At 36.3% G+C, this 17,877-nt stretch overlaps 1 protein-coding gene across 1 annotated transcript in view; it reads right to left on the bottom strand.

The window, feature by feature from the left end:
- Nucleotides 1-16,559, bottom strand: part of STK17B (serine/threonine kinase 17b) — a 31,884-nt gene extending 15,325 nt beyond the window's left edge. Inside the window, exons 1-3 of the mRNA XM_070732128.1 lie at nt 16,191-16,559; nt 10,517-10,681; nt 705-917 (exon numbers count right to left, since the gene is read on the bottom strand). Of these exons, the coding sequence (XP_070588229.1) occupies nt 705-917; nt 10,517-10,638 (335 nt within the window). The 5' untranslated portion in view covers nt 10,639-10,681; nt 16,191-16,559. The remainder of the gene's footprint in view (nt 1-704; nt 918-10,516; nt 10,682-16,190) is intronic.
- Between the last annotated feature and the right edge of the window lie 1,318 nt (nt 16,560-17,877).

The following is a 17,877-nucleotide window of genomic DNA, read 5'->3' as shown; positions in this document are numbered from 1 at the left end:
ACAAAAAAAGGATTAAATTGGCCATATAAGGAACCCTTCACTAATATTAAGTATAATCTTCAAAAGGATCCAGGCTTTTTCAGGAATGATGTTTGTAATTATCTATACTTCCAACCATTCCTGCTTTTTAAACAGTTGCTTCTAGTCTTATCGGTATGTAAGCACCCTCTCAGATTTATAAGTAATTAGTTTGAAAAGCAGATTTTACTAGCTAAGTTCCTGTCTGCACCATCTGTTACCTGAGGACATAATTCCCTTACTAGGAGGCAGTACTAAATGCCGGTGAGAAGACAGCAGCAGTACCTTGGTGAGGCAAACAGGTTATATATGCCAATCACAAATTGTTTTTTAAAGTCAAAATAAGTAGTAGCACATCAACACATGGAAGAAATATAAAGTTCCTTTTTGATATATTGGTATCCTGCTATTTATTTTAAGATTGCAGGGAGCTTTGTGCAAGTCAGTTTTGATTCCTAGTGACTGCTTCAGCAAGTCTCTGCAGTAGCCTCCTCTCTCTCTCTCTCTCTCTCTCTCTCTCTCCTCTCTCTCTCTCTCTCCTCTCTCTCCCTCTCCCTCTCTCTCTCTTGTAGAAAATACAAGACATCCTCAATATATTTTTTTTCTGACTGTGTTCAACCAATAAATTCAACAAGCACTTTAAAGGTATTATCGTACACACTGAAAAACACAGAATATATACTTACTATTCCAAAATTAAGATGATTTCATTTGTTGTTTCATAGACTTCATGGAGATTTACTACCCGAGGACTTGGTTTTGTTAGTTCGAGAACAGCGATTTCATGCAGAATGTCTGCTTTGCAGTCTTTCCCTCTTCTCCTCTTTTTCAGAAACTTAGCTGCATATTCCTGGCCTGTAGCTTTCGCAATACATTTTCTAACCACACCAAATTTTCCTCTGGAAAAAAAAAACCAAATAGAAGAAATAACTGTGAAGTACTATATCTCCCCAGCCCAAATCAGAAGGACAAAAATATTTTGTAATATTTCACCCTTTGTTCTTTACAGATAGGAATGTGCTATGTTTTGCATCCATAACTTTATCTTCTGTAAAGATTTATTTTAGATCTGCTATATGTGTGGCCTTCCAGAGTCTTGCAATACAGTCCCAGCCTCCTCACATTGCCTGTAATGGCTGAAACTGAATGGAACTGGTATTCCAACATCTGGAGGATCATAGGTCATTCATCCTTGATGTAAACCCAAAACAGAGTTCTTTCAACAAAATGTTTAGCTGTGATCTATATGCAGCTCCTGACATAGGTTCAATTTCCTATCTCTTTGCTTCTAATTCATCATTTCTCCTATCTCAATTCCAATTCCCTCCCAAATTTAGATCTTAGAAACAAACTACATTTTGTAAAGACTGTACTTAATTTAACTGGGGTATAAAGATTATCTTTTTAGAAATATAACATCACTTTTATAAAAATTATCTTAATGAGTTCCCTATTATTAAAACAGTTTTCAGTAACCTTTAAGATTTTAACAATTAAGGAAATGTTTGTAATGATATTATTGAACATTAAACATTATAACATTATAATTATAAATATATAAACATATTGAGAAAGTTAAAACTACTTTTCGGAATAGAGAGTGCAAAAGTAGTTATCAGATATATTAAAATGATTATTAAAATGATATTTAGGACAAAAAATGAAATGATTTTATAGCACTTCAAATATTAATGCTTTACCCTAGGTCAGTTTTATATTGGCAAATAGAAATATACAGTCACTGAGCATTTTATATCTCTATGAAAATAATATTAAACTAAACCAATCAAGTCTTTACTTCAGTCATTAATCAGAATAAAAACATACAGGCTGAGAAGAAATTCTCCTCAGATTTTTAATTTGAAAGGGTATTTCATTTTTTTAAAAACCCAACAACCGCTAGACTAAATTTGTGATACCTTTGTAACAATAAACTGACATTACTTTTGAACTGGATGTGAATAGAGTTTTAAAATCCTGATTATGTTCCATCAAGCTGTTGCTGACTCTTAACCAACTCCATAGATAGATTTACTCCTTGGTGACCTTTCTGTAACCTACTTTTTAAGGTTTACCAGTAGTGTATCCATTGCCATTCTAAGTCTTGCTGATTATTCCTCTTTCTTTCTACCATTTCCAGAATTAGAAAATTCAAATTTTAAAAAGTTTTCTCCAGAGAGCTAGGTCTTTGTATAAAATATGCATAAAATATCTTGTATAAAATATCCAAAGTGGGGTAATCTGAGCCTGACCATTATTTGTGCCTCAAACAAGATCCATAGATTGGTTTCTTTTATGATCCATTTCTTTATTTTCTTGGCTGTCTATGTTTTCCTTAGCAATTTTTTCTAATACCACTTTTCAAAAGCATCAGTTCTATCTCTATTTCTTCAAGATCCAACATTTACTTCCATAGACTGTTACAGGGAATACAACTGCTTACATAACTCTGATCTTTGTAGACATAGACATATCATAGCATGTTGCAAAAGTTTATGGCTAATCTGTGGCATATTTCAAGATAGCTTGTTCCTTTGGTGTTGATGGTTGATCTTAAATGGCAGAAGCTGTTCACTACTTTAATATCTTCATTGTTAGTTCTAAGGCTGGTTCTTCAACCTGTTATCATTAGTTTGGCATTCTTTATATTTAATTTTAGTCCAATTTTTCACTGTGCACTTTTATTACAGGAGTTTGCAGACCCTTTTATTTTTGACTATCAGGGTAGCCAAATCCTTGAGCAAATTCTATATATTGGCTTTCTAATAATAGGTGGGGCCTATTAATTACATCACTGATGCTTTTTGTTTTATCTTTTCTTAATTACCCTTGGTCAAAAAGTAAGTGCAGAGAAACTAAAATGACTCCTGCAGAATTCTTATGACCCACTTGCCTGCATACACATTTTAAGAGAATTGGAAAGGAGGAGTAAACAATTAAAATCAGGAAAGATTTGAAATAGAAGGGTCAAAAATAAATCCCATCTTTGGTGGAGATTAAGGACCCCAAAGAGTGCTCCTGATAAGCAAACCTTGATGGATAAAAAGGTAAAGCAAAATTGATGAACTGGACAAGTTCAAAGAATAACTTTCATGATAAAATATAAAAGCAAATCTCAAAGTCTCCATACAAAAAAAGATCCTCAATTGTTAGTGGGGGGGAAAAGAAAGACATGCCATTTCCCCCCCTTACCACTCATTTTGCTGTAGAATAAAAAATGTATGCTGGTAAGCTTGTGTTTTTAGAAGAAAACCACATACTGTTTAAAAACCAAGTTGACCTTTCAAAAGCAAAGAAAAATGTATTCTCTCAGCCAAGTTAAGAATGCCTGAAAACCAGCATTTTTATTTTAGCATAGAAGTTTATAGGAATGCTCAGAAATGCAATACTAAGATTAGACAGGAACAGAATCAGGAAGTTAAAATGTTTGGAAGATAATTAAACGAAACATATAATGCTGTGGGCACCAAAATCTTTCTAGCTAACCCACCCATACTTTAAAATATTTTTAAAACCTTACTGTTTTAAATACCTATAGTCATAAAGCTTAAGACAATAAAATGTTACCAGAAAACACCTAGAATATATAACTAAAACATTCTTGACATTAACTTTTACCTGGTAAAATCTACAGCTCTACACTGAGAGCTATGAATTAGCTTGGGAAAATATCAATATTTCAAGGACAGCTATTGAGATTACTTCTCCACAAGCAATCACTAATTTTAAATTTAGGGCCTGACAAACCGATGTAATTTTAAAACATCCCATTAGTTGGACTGGAGTGTGGAAATGATACAATTTGTAAATCTTGCATATGTAAAATATATTACCTTAAAAAGAAGTTATTTTTGTTCTCCATATAAATGCACATCTATTTGAACGATCGTATTTCAATTAACAAATAAAATGTGCTAATAAAATTATGGACAAGTGTGGGAACTACTTACAAGTTCATGTTTGTTTCTTTCAAAAAGAAATCAACAATTCTCCTAGGACTCTACTATAAAACAATTAAAAGAAGAATTTTCCAAGTAAACATCCAAAAGAAACAAAAGATGCCTCATTCTGAAGTCAGCAACTGAATTGTGTACTGAAGAACAAACAGAATAGTTACTACAAAGAAACATAACTTTAAAATCTCACCTATTATTTCAAGGTGACTGATTTTTTACAAATGCAATGTGAGCCAGTGAAATTCAGTAATGTAATAAAACTTGAATTTTAAATAATTATTTTTATTATTATTATTATTATTATTATTATTATTATTATTATTATTATTGCTTCGTTAGGTGAAATTAGCTCAATAAATTTGTTGGCACTATTACAAAAAGAAGGAACCATTTCATTTTCCTGAAGTCAACCAAACATTAGGGTTGTGCAATGCTTGTCGTTTGATGAGGTAAAAGTGCTTTGAAGAACATGGAAAAAATACATGTATGTCAACAAGTATGCATTCAACTTCAGCTCCTATACAATCTAAGGCAGAAGAGGGATTTTGGTACATATAAACTAAGACACTGAAAGACGCACCTCACACAAACTAAGCAAATTGCATGGACGTTATAACCAGAAACATTCCACACTTTTCATAGCTGCTCATGTAAGTATATTGTTCATTTTTGCCTCACATATCTACTCCTGATTTCTCTCCCTTTGATATGATACCCATCAGCAGACGTCTCTCTTTTTTCCCCATTTCGGCTACCTTCAAATTTATATTTCAGATAAAGATTTTGTTTATAAATGTACATATCTATCTCAGGCATTGCCAGATGTAACTTCAAGTAACATGGATATAGCACGCGTTAAACTGAGACTGAGAAAACTTCTAACTTGCCTATGTCACTTACATTTGTATTGAGTGATCTTGTGGAATATTAATGTGAATACTGTCAACATAAATGAATGAGTGCGATATCCATGTTTGAATACTAGTAAGATGGAGCTATTGTTTGTCCATCAAGTGTCTTTAGACAGAATGGGACTACTCCTCAGAAGCAATCTTTTGACCAGGCAGTTCTTCTGGACTTACAGGTCCTACTAGAATAGGTAGAAGCTGTGGCTATGAAATTTTTTGCCAGCTTCAGCTGGTATGCCAGCTGCAATCTATCTAGAGGAAGAGGATTCTGCCTACACTGGCTCAAAGCATTCACTGCCTCCTGCTTGGAGCACCTCAGTGTGCTGTGTATGGGGATGCCTCTGAACATCACCAGAAGTTACAATTCTGACAGATGTTCATTAATGGGAGCACACACCGGGGCTGAAGGTCCTGCATCAATGATTATCAATCGCCTCCCAGATCTAATTTAAAGTACAGGTGCTAATTTATATTTTAAGGCCCTACTTTGGCAGCTAATCATCCACAGGGTTGGATTGGAATCATTTGAATGGGAGCACAGGTGAAATTATTAGTGAATAGGTGAAACTATTAGTGAATAGTTATATTAGAATAGAATACAGTATTAGTGAAACTTAATATCACACACAGAACAGCAGACACTCTGCTAGAGAGAAGTTTCCTGAAGATGGGCTCCAGCACAAGTATGAAAGCTCAGAGGTCCAACCCAGACTAAATCCTAAAACTATTTAGTATACATTATTTTAATGAGGGGCTTCAGGATCCAATTGTTTATAAATAACAAGAAGCAGAAGGAAGAGGAGTAACAGCAGGACTAGGCAGGAAGTAGTGGGGCCAACAAATTTGGACATGGTTTACTAGCTCAGTTCCACCATTTTCCTTTCTGGCTACTTTTTTTTTTAGTTTCCAAACAAAGCTGAGTGGCTATTTATTTATTTATTTATTAAATCTGTGGCTATGTGTACATAACGCATTTAGGGATAAAAAAGATTAGGTTCTAGAGTAGATACAATATATGAACCTTTAGCTATTTAACTATTTTAACTATTTAAAAACAAGTGACCTGTAATCTATTTTCATGCACCTTTTCCCCAAAAAACATTTGTATATCTCACATTTCTATTTACTGTCACAATCACCACTGTTCCTGTGAAACCTCAGTAGGAAGTAGAATTTCAATTTGTGATCCAGCATCCTGAAGGGCACATCACTTTTAAGTGGAATCAAAGAATTCTTTGTAGAAGAAATCAGCAAAATAAAGACTTGCCACATACACACAAGTAACCAAAAATAATTCAGTTCAATGTAGGAAATTAAGCTAGGTATAAAAATATATATTCTACATATTTATTGTAATAAAATTATTAACTATTGATTCCAACTTAAAATACAATACATTCTAACTTTCTTGGCATTGATTATATCCTTGTAGCTAGACATTTTAAAGTTTCCCACCTAATGTTCAGGCACACGAACAACTTTTTTCTTTATTCAAAACCTGTTCTGTAAATGTTATGATAGAATACTGTAACACATACTCTATAACAACATGGCAATCATGCTATAGGTGGCACGCGGAGTCATATCAGAGGGCACACAAGGTGTTGTCCTATGTCAGCTCCAGCGCACACTGGCCACCTGATTTTCAGCCTTGGGGAAGTCCATTTCACCCTCCAGAGGCTTCAGGGATGCTTTCCTGACGCCCCGGAGTGTGAAAAAATGGCCCAAAGAGCAAACTGGAAGTTTGGAAAAACAGACCTCTGGTTTGCCTGTTGTGCTGTTTTTCACACTCCACAGGCTTCAGGGAAGCTTCCTGAAGCTCTGGAATGTGAAAAATGGCCCAATGGAAAAACCGGAAGTTTGGAAAAACAGACTTCTAGTTTGCCCATTGTGCTGTTTTTCGCATTCTAGGCTTCAGTAAGCTTCCCTGAAGCCTTCGGAGTGTGCAAAACAGCACAATGGGCAAACCGGAAATCAATTTTTCCAAATTTCCGGTTTGCCCATTTTTTTCACCGTCCCATCTTTCTCCATAATAGCTATCCAAAAAACTTCATATTCCAACACATAGCACCCAAACAGGGTGGATATTTTTTTTTAAAAAAAATTTAAAAAATAAAAACAGATTTTTTTAAATTTAAAACAATTTTTTTTAATTTAAATCAGATTTTTTTAATTTCAATCAGATTTTTTTTTAAAAATCAGATTTTTAAAATTTTATCAAATTTATTTTAATAAAATGCTTTTGGTGTAAAAATCTTTCTAAAGAGTGTTTTCTATGTAAGAAATATTAATAATTTAGTTTATTCAGAATGAATTGGAGCTTAGTTATATGGCATGAGCCTATATATTCTGCAATATTGAGACTGTCAGTGAGTCAACAGCACGTCAGGGAAGCTGCTGCTGCGAGACAGAGATGACAATTGCTCTTTAAAAATTATGATCTAAGTCAAGTCAGCAGATGGAAGCTGACCAAATAGAGATTCAACCTGGAAATAAGGAGGAATTTTCTGATGATGAGTGTGATCAACCAGTGGAACGGTTTGCCAGCGGAGGTTGTAAACGCTCCGACACTCGACGCTTTCAAGAGGAAATTGGGCTGTCATTTGTCTGGGGTGGTGTGGGGTCTCCTGCTTGGGCAGGGGGTTGGACTAGATGACTTTCAAGGTCCTTTCCAACTCTAATGATAAATAAATAAATAAGTTGATTTAAATCAAGCCTTTTTATTAGTGATTTAAATTTTGATTTAAATCAAATTCACCCTGCACCCAAACCACAACACATCACACAGCCAACCACCACACAAAAACTAATGCTACCATATATAAATGGAAACGACGGCCAGAATTTTCCAATCCCTAGGAATAGCAATAGCTGACAAATCAACAGCCACATTCAGCCCGGAATTATCCAGAACCAAAGAAGGAAAGAATAGGAAGAATGAAAGAAACAATGTGATCTACAAAATCAACTGTAACCATTGCAACCAATTCTACATGGGACAACTATGTCAATTAAAAAACCAGGATCCACAAACACAGGCTGGCAATCAAAGGCCACGATCCCAAATGCTTAATCTCTACCCACACAAAACCAAAGAGCACCAGTTTGATTGGAGCAACACAAAAATCATCAGCCATACTACCACCCACCACGCTCGTGAATTCATTGAAGTCTGGCATTCCGCAAGCAAAAGTAACAAAAGTAGCAAAATGTTCAGAAACCAACCACAAGCTCAGAGAATGAAACTTTACTCTCAATATATTGATCACAAAAAATAATCATTTTTTTTTATTTTCAAGATCATTTTTTTCAAAACTAGATATGTACCACCAAAGACTAGGCAAAACCTGTCTACCTGTTTTGCTATTAAGAAGAAAGATTAATTTTTGCTATTATCTACAGCACTAATTAAAAGAATTACAGAACACATTGTTTTATTAATGTTTATTAATACATTCCCAGAATAGAAAGCCCATGCTAATTATTTATTTTACAGTCATTGACCTGGAATTCTAGGTTGACTTTAAAAATAGCCCAAAGCTGTGTTGCTGTACAGTAGTTTCCAGGAGCTCCATTCAACTTAAATAAGTTTTTTAAGACAGATGGTAAAGAAGGAATTTATGAATGGTAAAGTATTTTTGGTATAAATTTAGAGTAGCACTTTTGCGGCTTGGTGGCCCCGGGGGCGGGGGAGACAACTGGGATGCATGAGTGGCAGGCCAGCATGCACATGTGTGCGTGCAGCTCCACTTGCGTGAGCAGTGGACCAATATGCAAGTTGAGTTCCATGCGGGTATGCTGGCCTGCCCCTAATGCAGCCTGGTTGCAAATAGGTCACAGACCACTAGTGTGCCATGTCCCAGAAGTTGGGGAGCCCTGATTTAGAGTACAGATAATCCTTGTGTCAGGCGGAAACCATTTTAGTTGGGATCTTTGGTCTGCCACACTCTATAGTATTTTAATGTGCATTCTTTACTGTGGGAATTTGGGAGGGAAAATTGAATGAGGGCTGTCTGTTTGTAGCCATAAGAAATCCTTTCTAGATAGTTAAAGTCATTCTTTCTCTTCGCACTCCTGCACCTGCATGGAAGAAGATGGGTGGATTCTTGCCAGGGTGGCAGTTGAAGATTTGTCAATGGACTTTGAAGTATGGGGATAGGAATTTGAACTTTCAACTGGGTGAAGAAACCCCGGGGACTTCAGATCCGTGTTTCTCCCAGATACGCCAACATGGCTCTACTAATAAATTGGAACTTTAAGGAACACTTTGCCTCGAACTTAATTTTTGGTGTTATTTGGAAGCATGACATCTTGGCCTAAAACCATCTGTTTAGCGATTGTTTGAAATTATGGCAGTGCTGAAAAAAAGTGACTTATGACCATTTCTCACAATTATAACCATTAGTTTCCCTGCACTTGTCAATCGGCATGTACTTATGTTTGCAATGGCCTGGAGTCATGTGACTGCCATTTGCAACTTTCCCAGCTGGCCTCTCACAAGCAAAGTCAATGGGGGAGACTGGATTCAATTAATGACCATGTGAATCATTTAACAACCATGGCCAAAATGTGAAAAACAGGTGCAATTCACTTAACTACCACTTCACTTAGCAATCCCAACTGTGGTTATTAGTAGAGGACTACCACTATTTCCTAAAAGATTAAGCTATTTGTTAGGTTCTAGAGTCATTGAAAACTATACAGCCTTTGTATTTTTCATGAATAAGGCTATTACTAATATGAAAAAGTATCACAATAGAATTATGTGTATGAGGAAGGAACTGTAGAGTTCTTGCAATATTGATTTCCTCTTTTCATTTCTCTTCTTGACAACAGTATAAGCTGCCCAGACACAGAACACAATTTTTCTTTCATTAGTTCTAGTTTTAAAATTATCTAGCAATTCTAACTGGAAAAAAGCATAATACTACTCTTAAGAATTTTAAAGTTCATAGGTGGATCCACTAGCTATTCAACTTTCATGGGAATCTAGGAATAAAATAGGGTAACTTTCTTAGTTTACGACAAGCTCTGCAAATTTTTGAAAACTTCAGACGTTTTTCTACTGCTTCCAAAAATCTTTGAAGAGCAACATAGACTAAGATAGTGATCTTTATCTTCTCCCCAAATTCTTAAGCATGCTGAAGAAACAAGGCGGCCTGTTTTCCTTCCCAATATTGTGGGAAACACCTTCCACACTTCAAAATTCTCTGTAATGTAGGCAAATGTAATTATTTTTAATCTGATCACAGAAAAAAATATTTCTCATGTCATATTTTATATATCAAAATGTTCCATAAACTGCTTTTCTACGGGGCCCCATCTGCAACTTACTTTAACAGAGCAAGATCAGTGCAATACGCAAGGTTCAGAAAACTGTAGTTTTTGAAAAAGCTGAAACTGAAGCTAAGCACATACATAGCAGTTAGCGAGGTCTAAGATAGGAGACCAAACTGTTATAGGAGTCTCTGGATAGGAACAGGGCTGAATTTACTCTTTTCTTTAATAACTAGTTTGAATCCTCTGAAAAAGGTGCAATAACAAGGTTTTTTTTTATTACAGTACATTATGCTCTAATACAACAGAAATTAAAGCAAGATCAATTTAGGGGAAAAAATCCCTGAGAATACTTACCTTCCTAATTCCTTGGGTTCAACTTCATAGAAATGATGAAAATTATCTGCCTTTATCTGTGTCTGAGGTGATATAAGCAACAAGCCCGGGATGCTTTTATTTTCTGATTTTCTTCTAGACATACTTAATGCATAGGGTCTCTCCAAGGTCTGTACTGATTTTCACCTGTTTAAAGAAAGTTATATTTAAATAAAAGTATCCAATAGTCCTCATATGTTTCCATTCTGCCATTAGCTTTTATTTAATTTAAATTCCTATTGACTCACATTAAATAAGCTTTTTGCCTTTTAAGTTTTTCAGATCTGAGAAGAAACACTTTTAGTATAAAATTCCAACAGATTTATATAAATCAATCAAGCTCAATTTTTAAAGGATGCAAATAATGATTCATTTTCAACTAATTAATACATTTTGAATAATTGTTATAAAGCAAACAAAGTGGCTATAAAACCAAGCAAAACTGACCCAGAATGTGATGTGATAAAAACAAAGTTTTTCGGTTATTTTTAACAATTATTTCATGAATGAATTTCACAGTTGGCATTCACAAGATTAACAGCTGTTTTCCAAACAGAATATCTTCTTTGTCTTTACCAGAATTATATGAGTTTTAGCATCAATAAGCAGTTGTCCCTCTAAATCCTGCCAATCTGCTATGGAGGTAAAAGTTTTATCTTTAAAAAGACTGCCAGAGAAAAAAAAAAGGAAAACGTTTTGTGCCAAGGTTGGAAGAAGGTTGGAATCTCTTCAATCACTGAGAAAAAGGAAAACATCTACAAGAAGCTGGGAAAAAGGCCAGAAAAAGAGCCAGAAAAAGCAAGGGGACTTTAGCTTCAGGCATCAGGTCATCGCAAGGAATAGGAAACTAGTTGAGCTAGAAATATTGCATAAGGTTACTTTTTTACTTTAACAGGGTGTGTGTTTAAATGTGATTTATTGTCTCTGGTTATTACAGTCTCTACAAGCTCAATTCTCAATGTTTTATTCAAATTTACATCAAAGTTACTTTTATATTGGTAGCAGCTCTATCATTGTGTTTACTCAATGTTGGCCTTCTACTGGCTTGCATGATTATTTTTCACCCTGTCTTTTTAACAATTCTATATTTCAACTCCTTTTGAACTGAATGCATTACATGCAGCTACTTAAAAAGGAGTTGTTGCATTCCATTTTATCCACCTTCCTTTTTAAAATAAACTAAACGTTATTCTACTTATCTCATCAAGTTGGTAAATCTTCTCACAAAGACAAAGAGGGCAATTTCCCTAGTAACACTCCTAAGTGCTTCAGGGCCAGAAAGGAGCACAACAGTATTTATTTTCATTTTATCATTTTTCCTCATTTATATTTCAATAAAGCACAAGGACTATGAAAGTCCTTTTCACTCACATGTACACTAGAGTTAGGAGGAAGTGTGTCACACCCTTGAAAGCTAGGTAGAGGCAGAAGTTGGGTGCAGAACAAGACAGGAGGTGGAGCTAGAGTATGTAATTCCAGAGGCGCATGGGAAGCTGAGATGTTTCATCTTTCAGGCTCAAGAACATCAAATTTACAAGATCATTAAACTGGGAAAGTTTAAAATTATAATGAAATTTTCCATATCTTTGTCAGAGATACTTCCAAGAATGTGACCATTAGGAAAAAAAACTAACTGAAACTGAACTAACTTTAACTGAAAACGCTACATGGTGTGTTAAAAATGTGTGCATTTCTAGTTAAATATGAGAAATCATATAAATCATATGTATATATATGATCTATCCTAGTCTGCCTTAATTTTCAAATTCAGCAAAAAAAACATGTGACACACACACACACACACACACACGTGTGTGTGTGTGTGTGTGTGTGTGTGTGTGTGTGTGTGTGTGTGTTTGCAAGCAAAGGCTACAAGTTCAAATCCCAGTGAGTGTATGGCTAGCTGATGAGGCCAGAACAAGGCTGAAATAGATCTATCCTAGTTTATACATATATATAAATATGTGTGTGTGTGTGTGTGTGTGTACACTGCTCAAAAAAAGGGGGAACACTTAAACAATGCAATATAACTCCAAGTAAATCAAACTTAGTGAAATCAAACTGTCTACTTAGGAAGCAGCACTGATTGGCAATCAATTTCACATGCTGTTGTGCACATTCAACTTTGTACAGAACAAAGTATTCAACAAGAATATTTCATTCAGATCTAGGATGTGTTATTTGAGTGTTCCCTTTATTTTCTTGAGCAGTATAGATACATGTCATACATATATGTATGTATATGTTTGTTTCGGCTTTGTCCGGGTGAACAAAGCCAAAGACAACAGGCTGAAGATGACGAACGGGACCTTGTTGAAACGTCACCAGGAGTCTATCAACCTTACACAGGAAAATTACCTAAATATGCCAAGACTTACATACAGACAGACAGGCAGGCAGACAGACAGACAGACAGATATAGTGTTCTTGCCAAAGAAGTCTGTTATGGCTTCCATATGGAAATGTTGCTTCAGTAAATTCTCATTACCTTTAAGATGGATGAAACCAAAAGATGTACAGTATATCATCTTTCTCAAAAAAGAAACAAGAAACCCTGCTGAAACAATTCTGAGGAAGTATAATTGCCAAGATAGTTATGTCTTACAATTAGTACTACTAGTTATTAGCAATACTATTTCATTAATTCATAATTCAATAACAGAGTAGAAAATAGGAGTAACATCAAATTATTTAAAATTTGTAATCCTAACAGACTAGGAAGAGTTTAAAATAGATCTCTCAAATTATTTTTGTGAGCTACTCTAATTCAAGAATGAGTATCTCCTCACTTACAAAGTATTTTTGTACACATTGCACATATTTTCTATCATTACAGATAATCATAGTCTTATAGCAAAACTGAGGCACATCTCACAGAGCCCATCTTGTAAATTTGCTGTTCATGCATTCTACCAAGATAATAACTAGGCCTAGATAAGTGGCAGCACTCAGTCAAATTTTATTGATCTAAACTAGTCAGGGCCTATGCAGTAGCTATATGGAAGACTATCAGATAAGCCCAGGACTGTAAGCAAGACTGGAAAATAAAATAAAAAAGTATTCAACAGCAATGAAAAACCACTTCCACTACCAAGTAGCAAACCACTTCCTTACTGTCATGAAAACTACATGGACATGTCCATGAACTCACCAGAAATCAAACTTGACTTATAGGAAATGTTACTTTAACTATAATAGTTTAGCAGGACAACAAATTCACCATAACGACTTCCAGAGAAAAACACTGAATTTGTATCTTATGATTCATACTTTATGGCATTGCCTCAGTTGCATTCTCAGGTATACATCTTAAGTGAAAAATAATAATTTAGAAATGTAAACATTCAAAGGAGTAGGAGAGTTTATTTAGCTAAAATAATTCAATAATAACAAAATTAGAGTTAGTGTTTAAAAGTCAATTGTATAGAGGTGAAAATGTAGTCTACTAACAGCTAGTTTCAAAGAAACACTTTGAACAGAGTTGAAGTATTTATTCACATTTTACATGTATTGCTTAAATGATTTGCATGTTTTATGCAGTAAATCATCTTTTGGAAATCACATACTATGATCAAGATGACACTTTCTCTTAATGCCAAACAACTGAAAATGGATTGAGGTAATTCAGGGGTAAACACTCCCTAAATTTCTCAGAATTCTATTTAATTAGTTCTTTAATTAGTTTAAGGTGAACCCTAAAACTATCTTAGCCCAAATTTAATTTTTACAGACAACTAATTTTCAGGCTGAGGCATATTAAGTCACAATCAAGCTCAACTAACTTCAAAAGGCAATGTTCTCCAGTTAGCTAGCTTGGAATGACAGATTCTTAATAGTTCAAATCTGATGAATTTACAAATATTTCCCCATATCTCAAAATATTATCTACAAACTAATGTTTTCACAATTGTTTAAAAAAATTGAAATTGTGATTGGGACACATAAAACATCCATTGCTTCTCAGGGACATGCATTTACAAAACGTCAAAGTGAACATTTCAACTCATAAATGATTGAGAACTGGGAATTCATTTTTTAAACAGTTGAAGGATAGCATAAAACCTATACTATTTGACTTTCATTATAAAAGTTCCTATATGCTTTGTACTGAGCTTTGTTAGGACATTAGGTCATTTATTCAAGGTTAAAGATATAACATTAGAATGAAGCAAAGCCAAGAAATGGCAAAAATAAATCTAAAATTTCATTTTTGTAATGTTAACTACTCATTCTGTGAATGAATTTACAAACACTTGTTTTTAAAAAACTGAAGCATCATAAATAACTACACTGTTCAAAAAAATAAAGGGAACCCTTAAACAGTACAATATACTGTAACTCCAAATAAATCAAACTTCTGTGAAATCAAACTATCCACTTAGGAAGCAACACTGATTGATGATCAATTTCACATGCTGTTGTGCACATTCAACTTTGTACAGAACAAAGTATTTAATGAGAATATTTCCTTCATTCAGATCTAGGATGTGTTATTTGAGTGTTCCCTTTATTATTCTGAGCAGTAAGTCTGCCACTAATTTTCTAATTAATGCTTGCTTCAGCTGTTGTGGGATCCTTAACAAAGATCCTCTTAATACTTGCTAGCTTTCCCCAGCTTCTATCATTTGCTCTCCCCTTCTAGTGAAAAATGTTGGTTTATATTTTTCTTCTATCATTTGCTCTCCCCTTCTAGTGAAAAATGTTGGTTTATATTTTTCTTGTAATAACAAGAAAAGAACTGACAATGAAGGAATGCTGGTTCAACAGCTGCTCCCAAACAATAGCCCTGAAAGAGGTACCTCAAAGTGTGGTGGCTACATGGAGATTTTTTTTCTAATTCAGACAAGTTTGAGCTTCTCAATATAAATTATTTTATAATAATACAAAGCAGAGAAATATAAAAATGCCTTGAACAAACTATACAATCCCAAAGACTGTATGCTGTGGAGAATCTCCTTGAAATTCTATTCCAAGTTCTTATCTAAACTCTCTTTAAATTAATACGATTATCAATCTTTAAAGTAACTCTAAAGGAAATTTTGAATGATAGGAAGAAATATTTCACATCTGTCATGCGGCGACTGAGCTAACTGCACAGTGCAAAGGGAAGGGGAAGACAGGAAGCCAAGCGTGTTGGACCACAATTATGATGATCTCCGGCCAGTGTTGCCGCTAATCTTGAAGAGACTGCAAACAGACCGGACATATCAACTCCAAGTTGTGTTGCAACACGTGCAAGCAAAACTCCGACAGTTTAGGCAGATGGCAAAAAAGAAAAGAAGAAAGTAACGCCAATTGACACTTTACGTAAGGCAGAAGAGGTACCCAAAGCAAACGACGTCCTAAAAACGAACTTGTTTGTCCGGGGTTCCCACAAAGCAGCTGCTTCCAACCCCAAGACGAGTCACCACTTCTCTCTGGGCGAGTGACACATCCATGCACACCATCTTTTTTCCCCGAAAAGTGTTCACACGACAGCGCGTCCTCCCTTAACTGACTTGGAGGGAAATCGTTTTGTGAGCTTCTAATAGCGCGAAACCCAAGAGCCCTTGAAAACACCCGTTCAAGTCCCGACCCGCTCTTTAACAAAATAACGAAATGGGGAGGGAAAAGAGAGAGAAAAAAGCTCTCCCAGGACCCAGAAAGTAAACCGTACCGCGCCAGGGCTTGTCTTCGTTCGTTCTCTTCCAAAAGCCTCGGGGTTTTCCCTCCGGAGGAGCGCAGGCAGTCGCGCGCAACCCGCATCCGCGAGGCAGCCTCCCACTCGGCGCACCGCGGGTCCTCTTTCTCGGCGTCGGCCTCAAGCTCGCTTGCGCCCGGACCCGCGCTCGCTCTCGTCACCTCCACGGTTGGCGTTTGAAAAGCGCAAAGCCGGTTTCTGAGGAGGCGGGGGGTGGGGGCTGTTCCAGGGCGAACTGTTGGTCCCGCCTTCAGATCGCTCCCCAACCAATGAAAATCCGGTTGTCCGACTCAGCCGGCTTCCCCCCCTCCCGGCTGTTCTCAGGTCGCTTTTCCTTTGAGTGGCAAGAGTGTGTGTAAATCAGTCGGCCGAATGCCGCGAATGGGCGGGCCGAAGAGAGGAGGTACGCAATGGCCTTCCCGAGCGAAGACGCTTAGTCTTCGATAGGCGAGGTCGTTGAGGTGATAAGTGGCCTTGTTCGGATCTAAATGAGAAGTCGGCTTATTTTTTTTTAACCGTGGTCGAAGGCACGCCTGCCATCTCCCGAGTCAGATGCACCTTTGAGATTGTGACTAAGTTTAGGAGCAGAGTTCAATACGTACAGCATGTCCTGGGAGAAAATAAAAATGACACACTTGACTACTATAAATTTTTTTAAAGCTAGTAGCATAAGGCCAGTCTTGCCTTCCATAAAATATCGTTAACCGCTATTATCTTCATGGCGTTCATTGCGGAGATGGCATCACCTGACTGGCAAAAGCCACTTGTGAAAGGCCCCGAATAGCAAATTAAAGTAATTAGGTACTGAAGGAAACAAAAGGGGAAGTTCAATATAAGTAACTGTAAGCCTTTCCACCGCCATTTCACATATTTATCGTTTTTAGGCCGACCAAAGGGGACTCTCCTAAGAAGACCGAGTCAGAAAATTGCAAGGTGTCCAAAATGAAAGAGCAAACGGCTCTCTGACATTTCTAGAAAACTCCACTGGACTGAATTACCCATTCTGCCATATGCAAGGAGGGGAGAGTGCTGCTTTATAAGAGTAACTTATTTATTCTTTGAAGAAATGAGATGGGATGTTGGAAGTCTGCAGCTAAAGGAAACCTGCATGTTAAGGCGGATGTGGCTGTGGTCTGGATATGACGCACTCTCTAAACCATCCACATCTCTTTTTAGCCATTTTGTTCTTTTTTCTACATGCACCCTGTAATCCAGATTCATAGAAGGGCTTCCACAAGTTCTACAGCTGTTAAGTGATTTTACATATATAGGATTGCATCCTGTATTGCACAGATAGACCTCGTGAAAAAGATGCAGACAAAATCCTATTCTACCTGCTAATCAAACCGAATGGTCATCTGTGTTTTTTTTCCCAGGTATTTTTTTTTATTTTTCTCCATACAGACTTTTTCAATACATTTGGAAATATTTTCATATTATAATAAAAAACAGACAGTTGGCCGAAACGTGGCCTCCAGGAAGGACGTCTTTGTGACGTCAAAGCTCTGCCCATGGAATTCCCTATTGGTATTCCCCACCTCCCTTTCAGCCTCCAGATCGGCCGAAAACGCCGCTGCCGAGAACGCTGAGAAGCCCCCCAGCTGTTTTAAAAGGTGACAGCCGGGCGGCAGCGCCCAGTGGAGCACCATTTTGCGATTCCCCC

Source organism: Erythrolamprus reginae, chromosome 1 (genome assembly GCF_031021105.1).
Source record: "Erythrolamprus reginae isolate rEryReg1 chromosome 1, rEryReg1.hap1, whole genome shotgun sequence".
NCBI lineage: Eukaryota > Metazoa > Chordata > Lepidosauria > Squamata > Dipsadidae > Erythrolamprus > Erythrolamprus reginae.
Note: the sequence above shows the minus strand (reverse complement) of the source record. Positions and strands in the feature narration are given on the sequence as shown.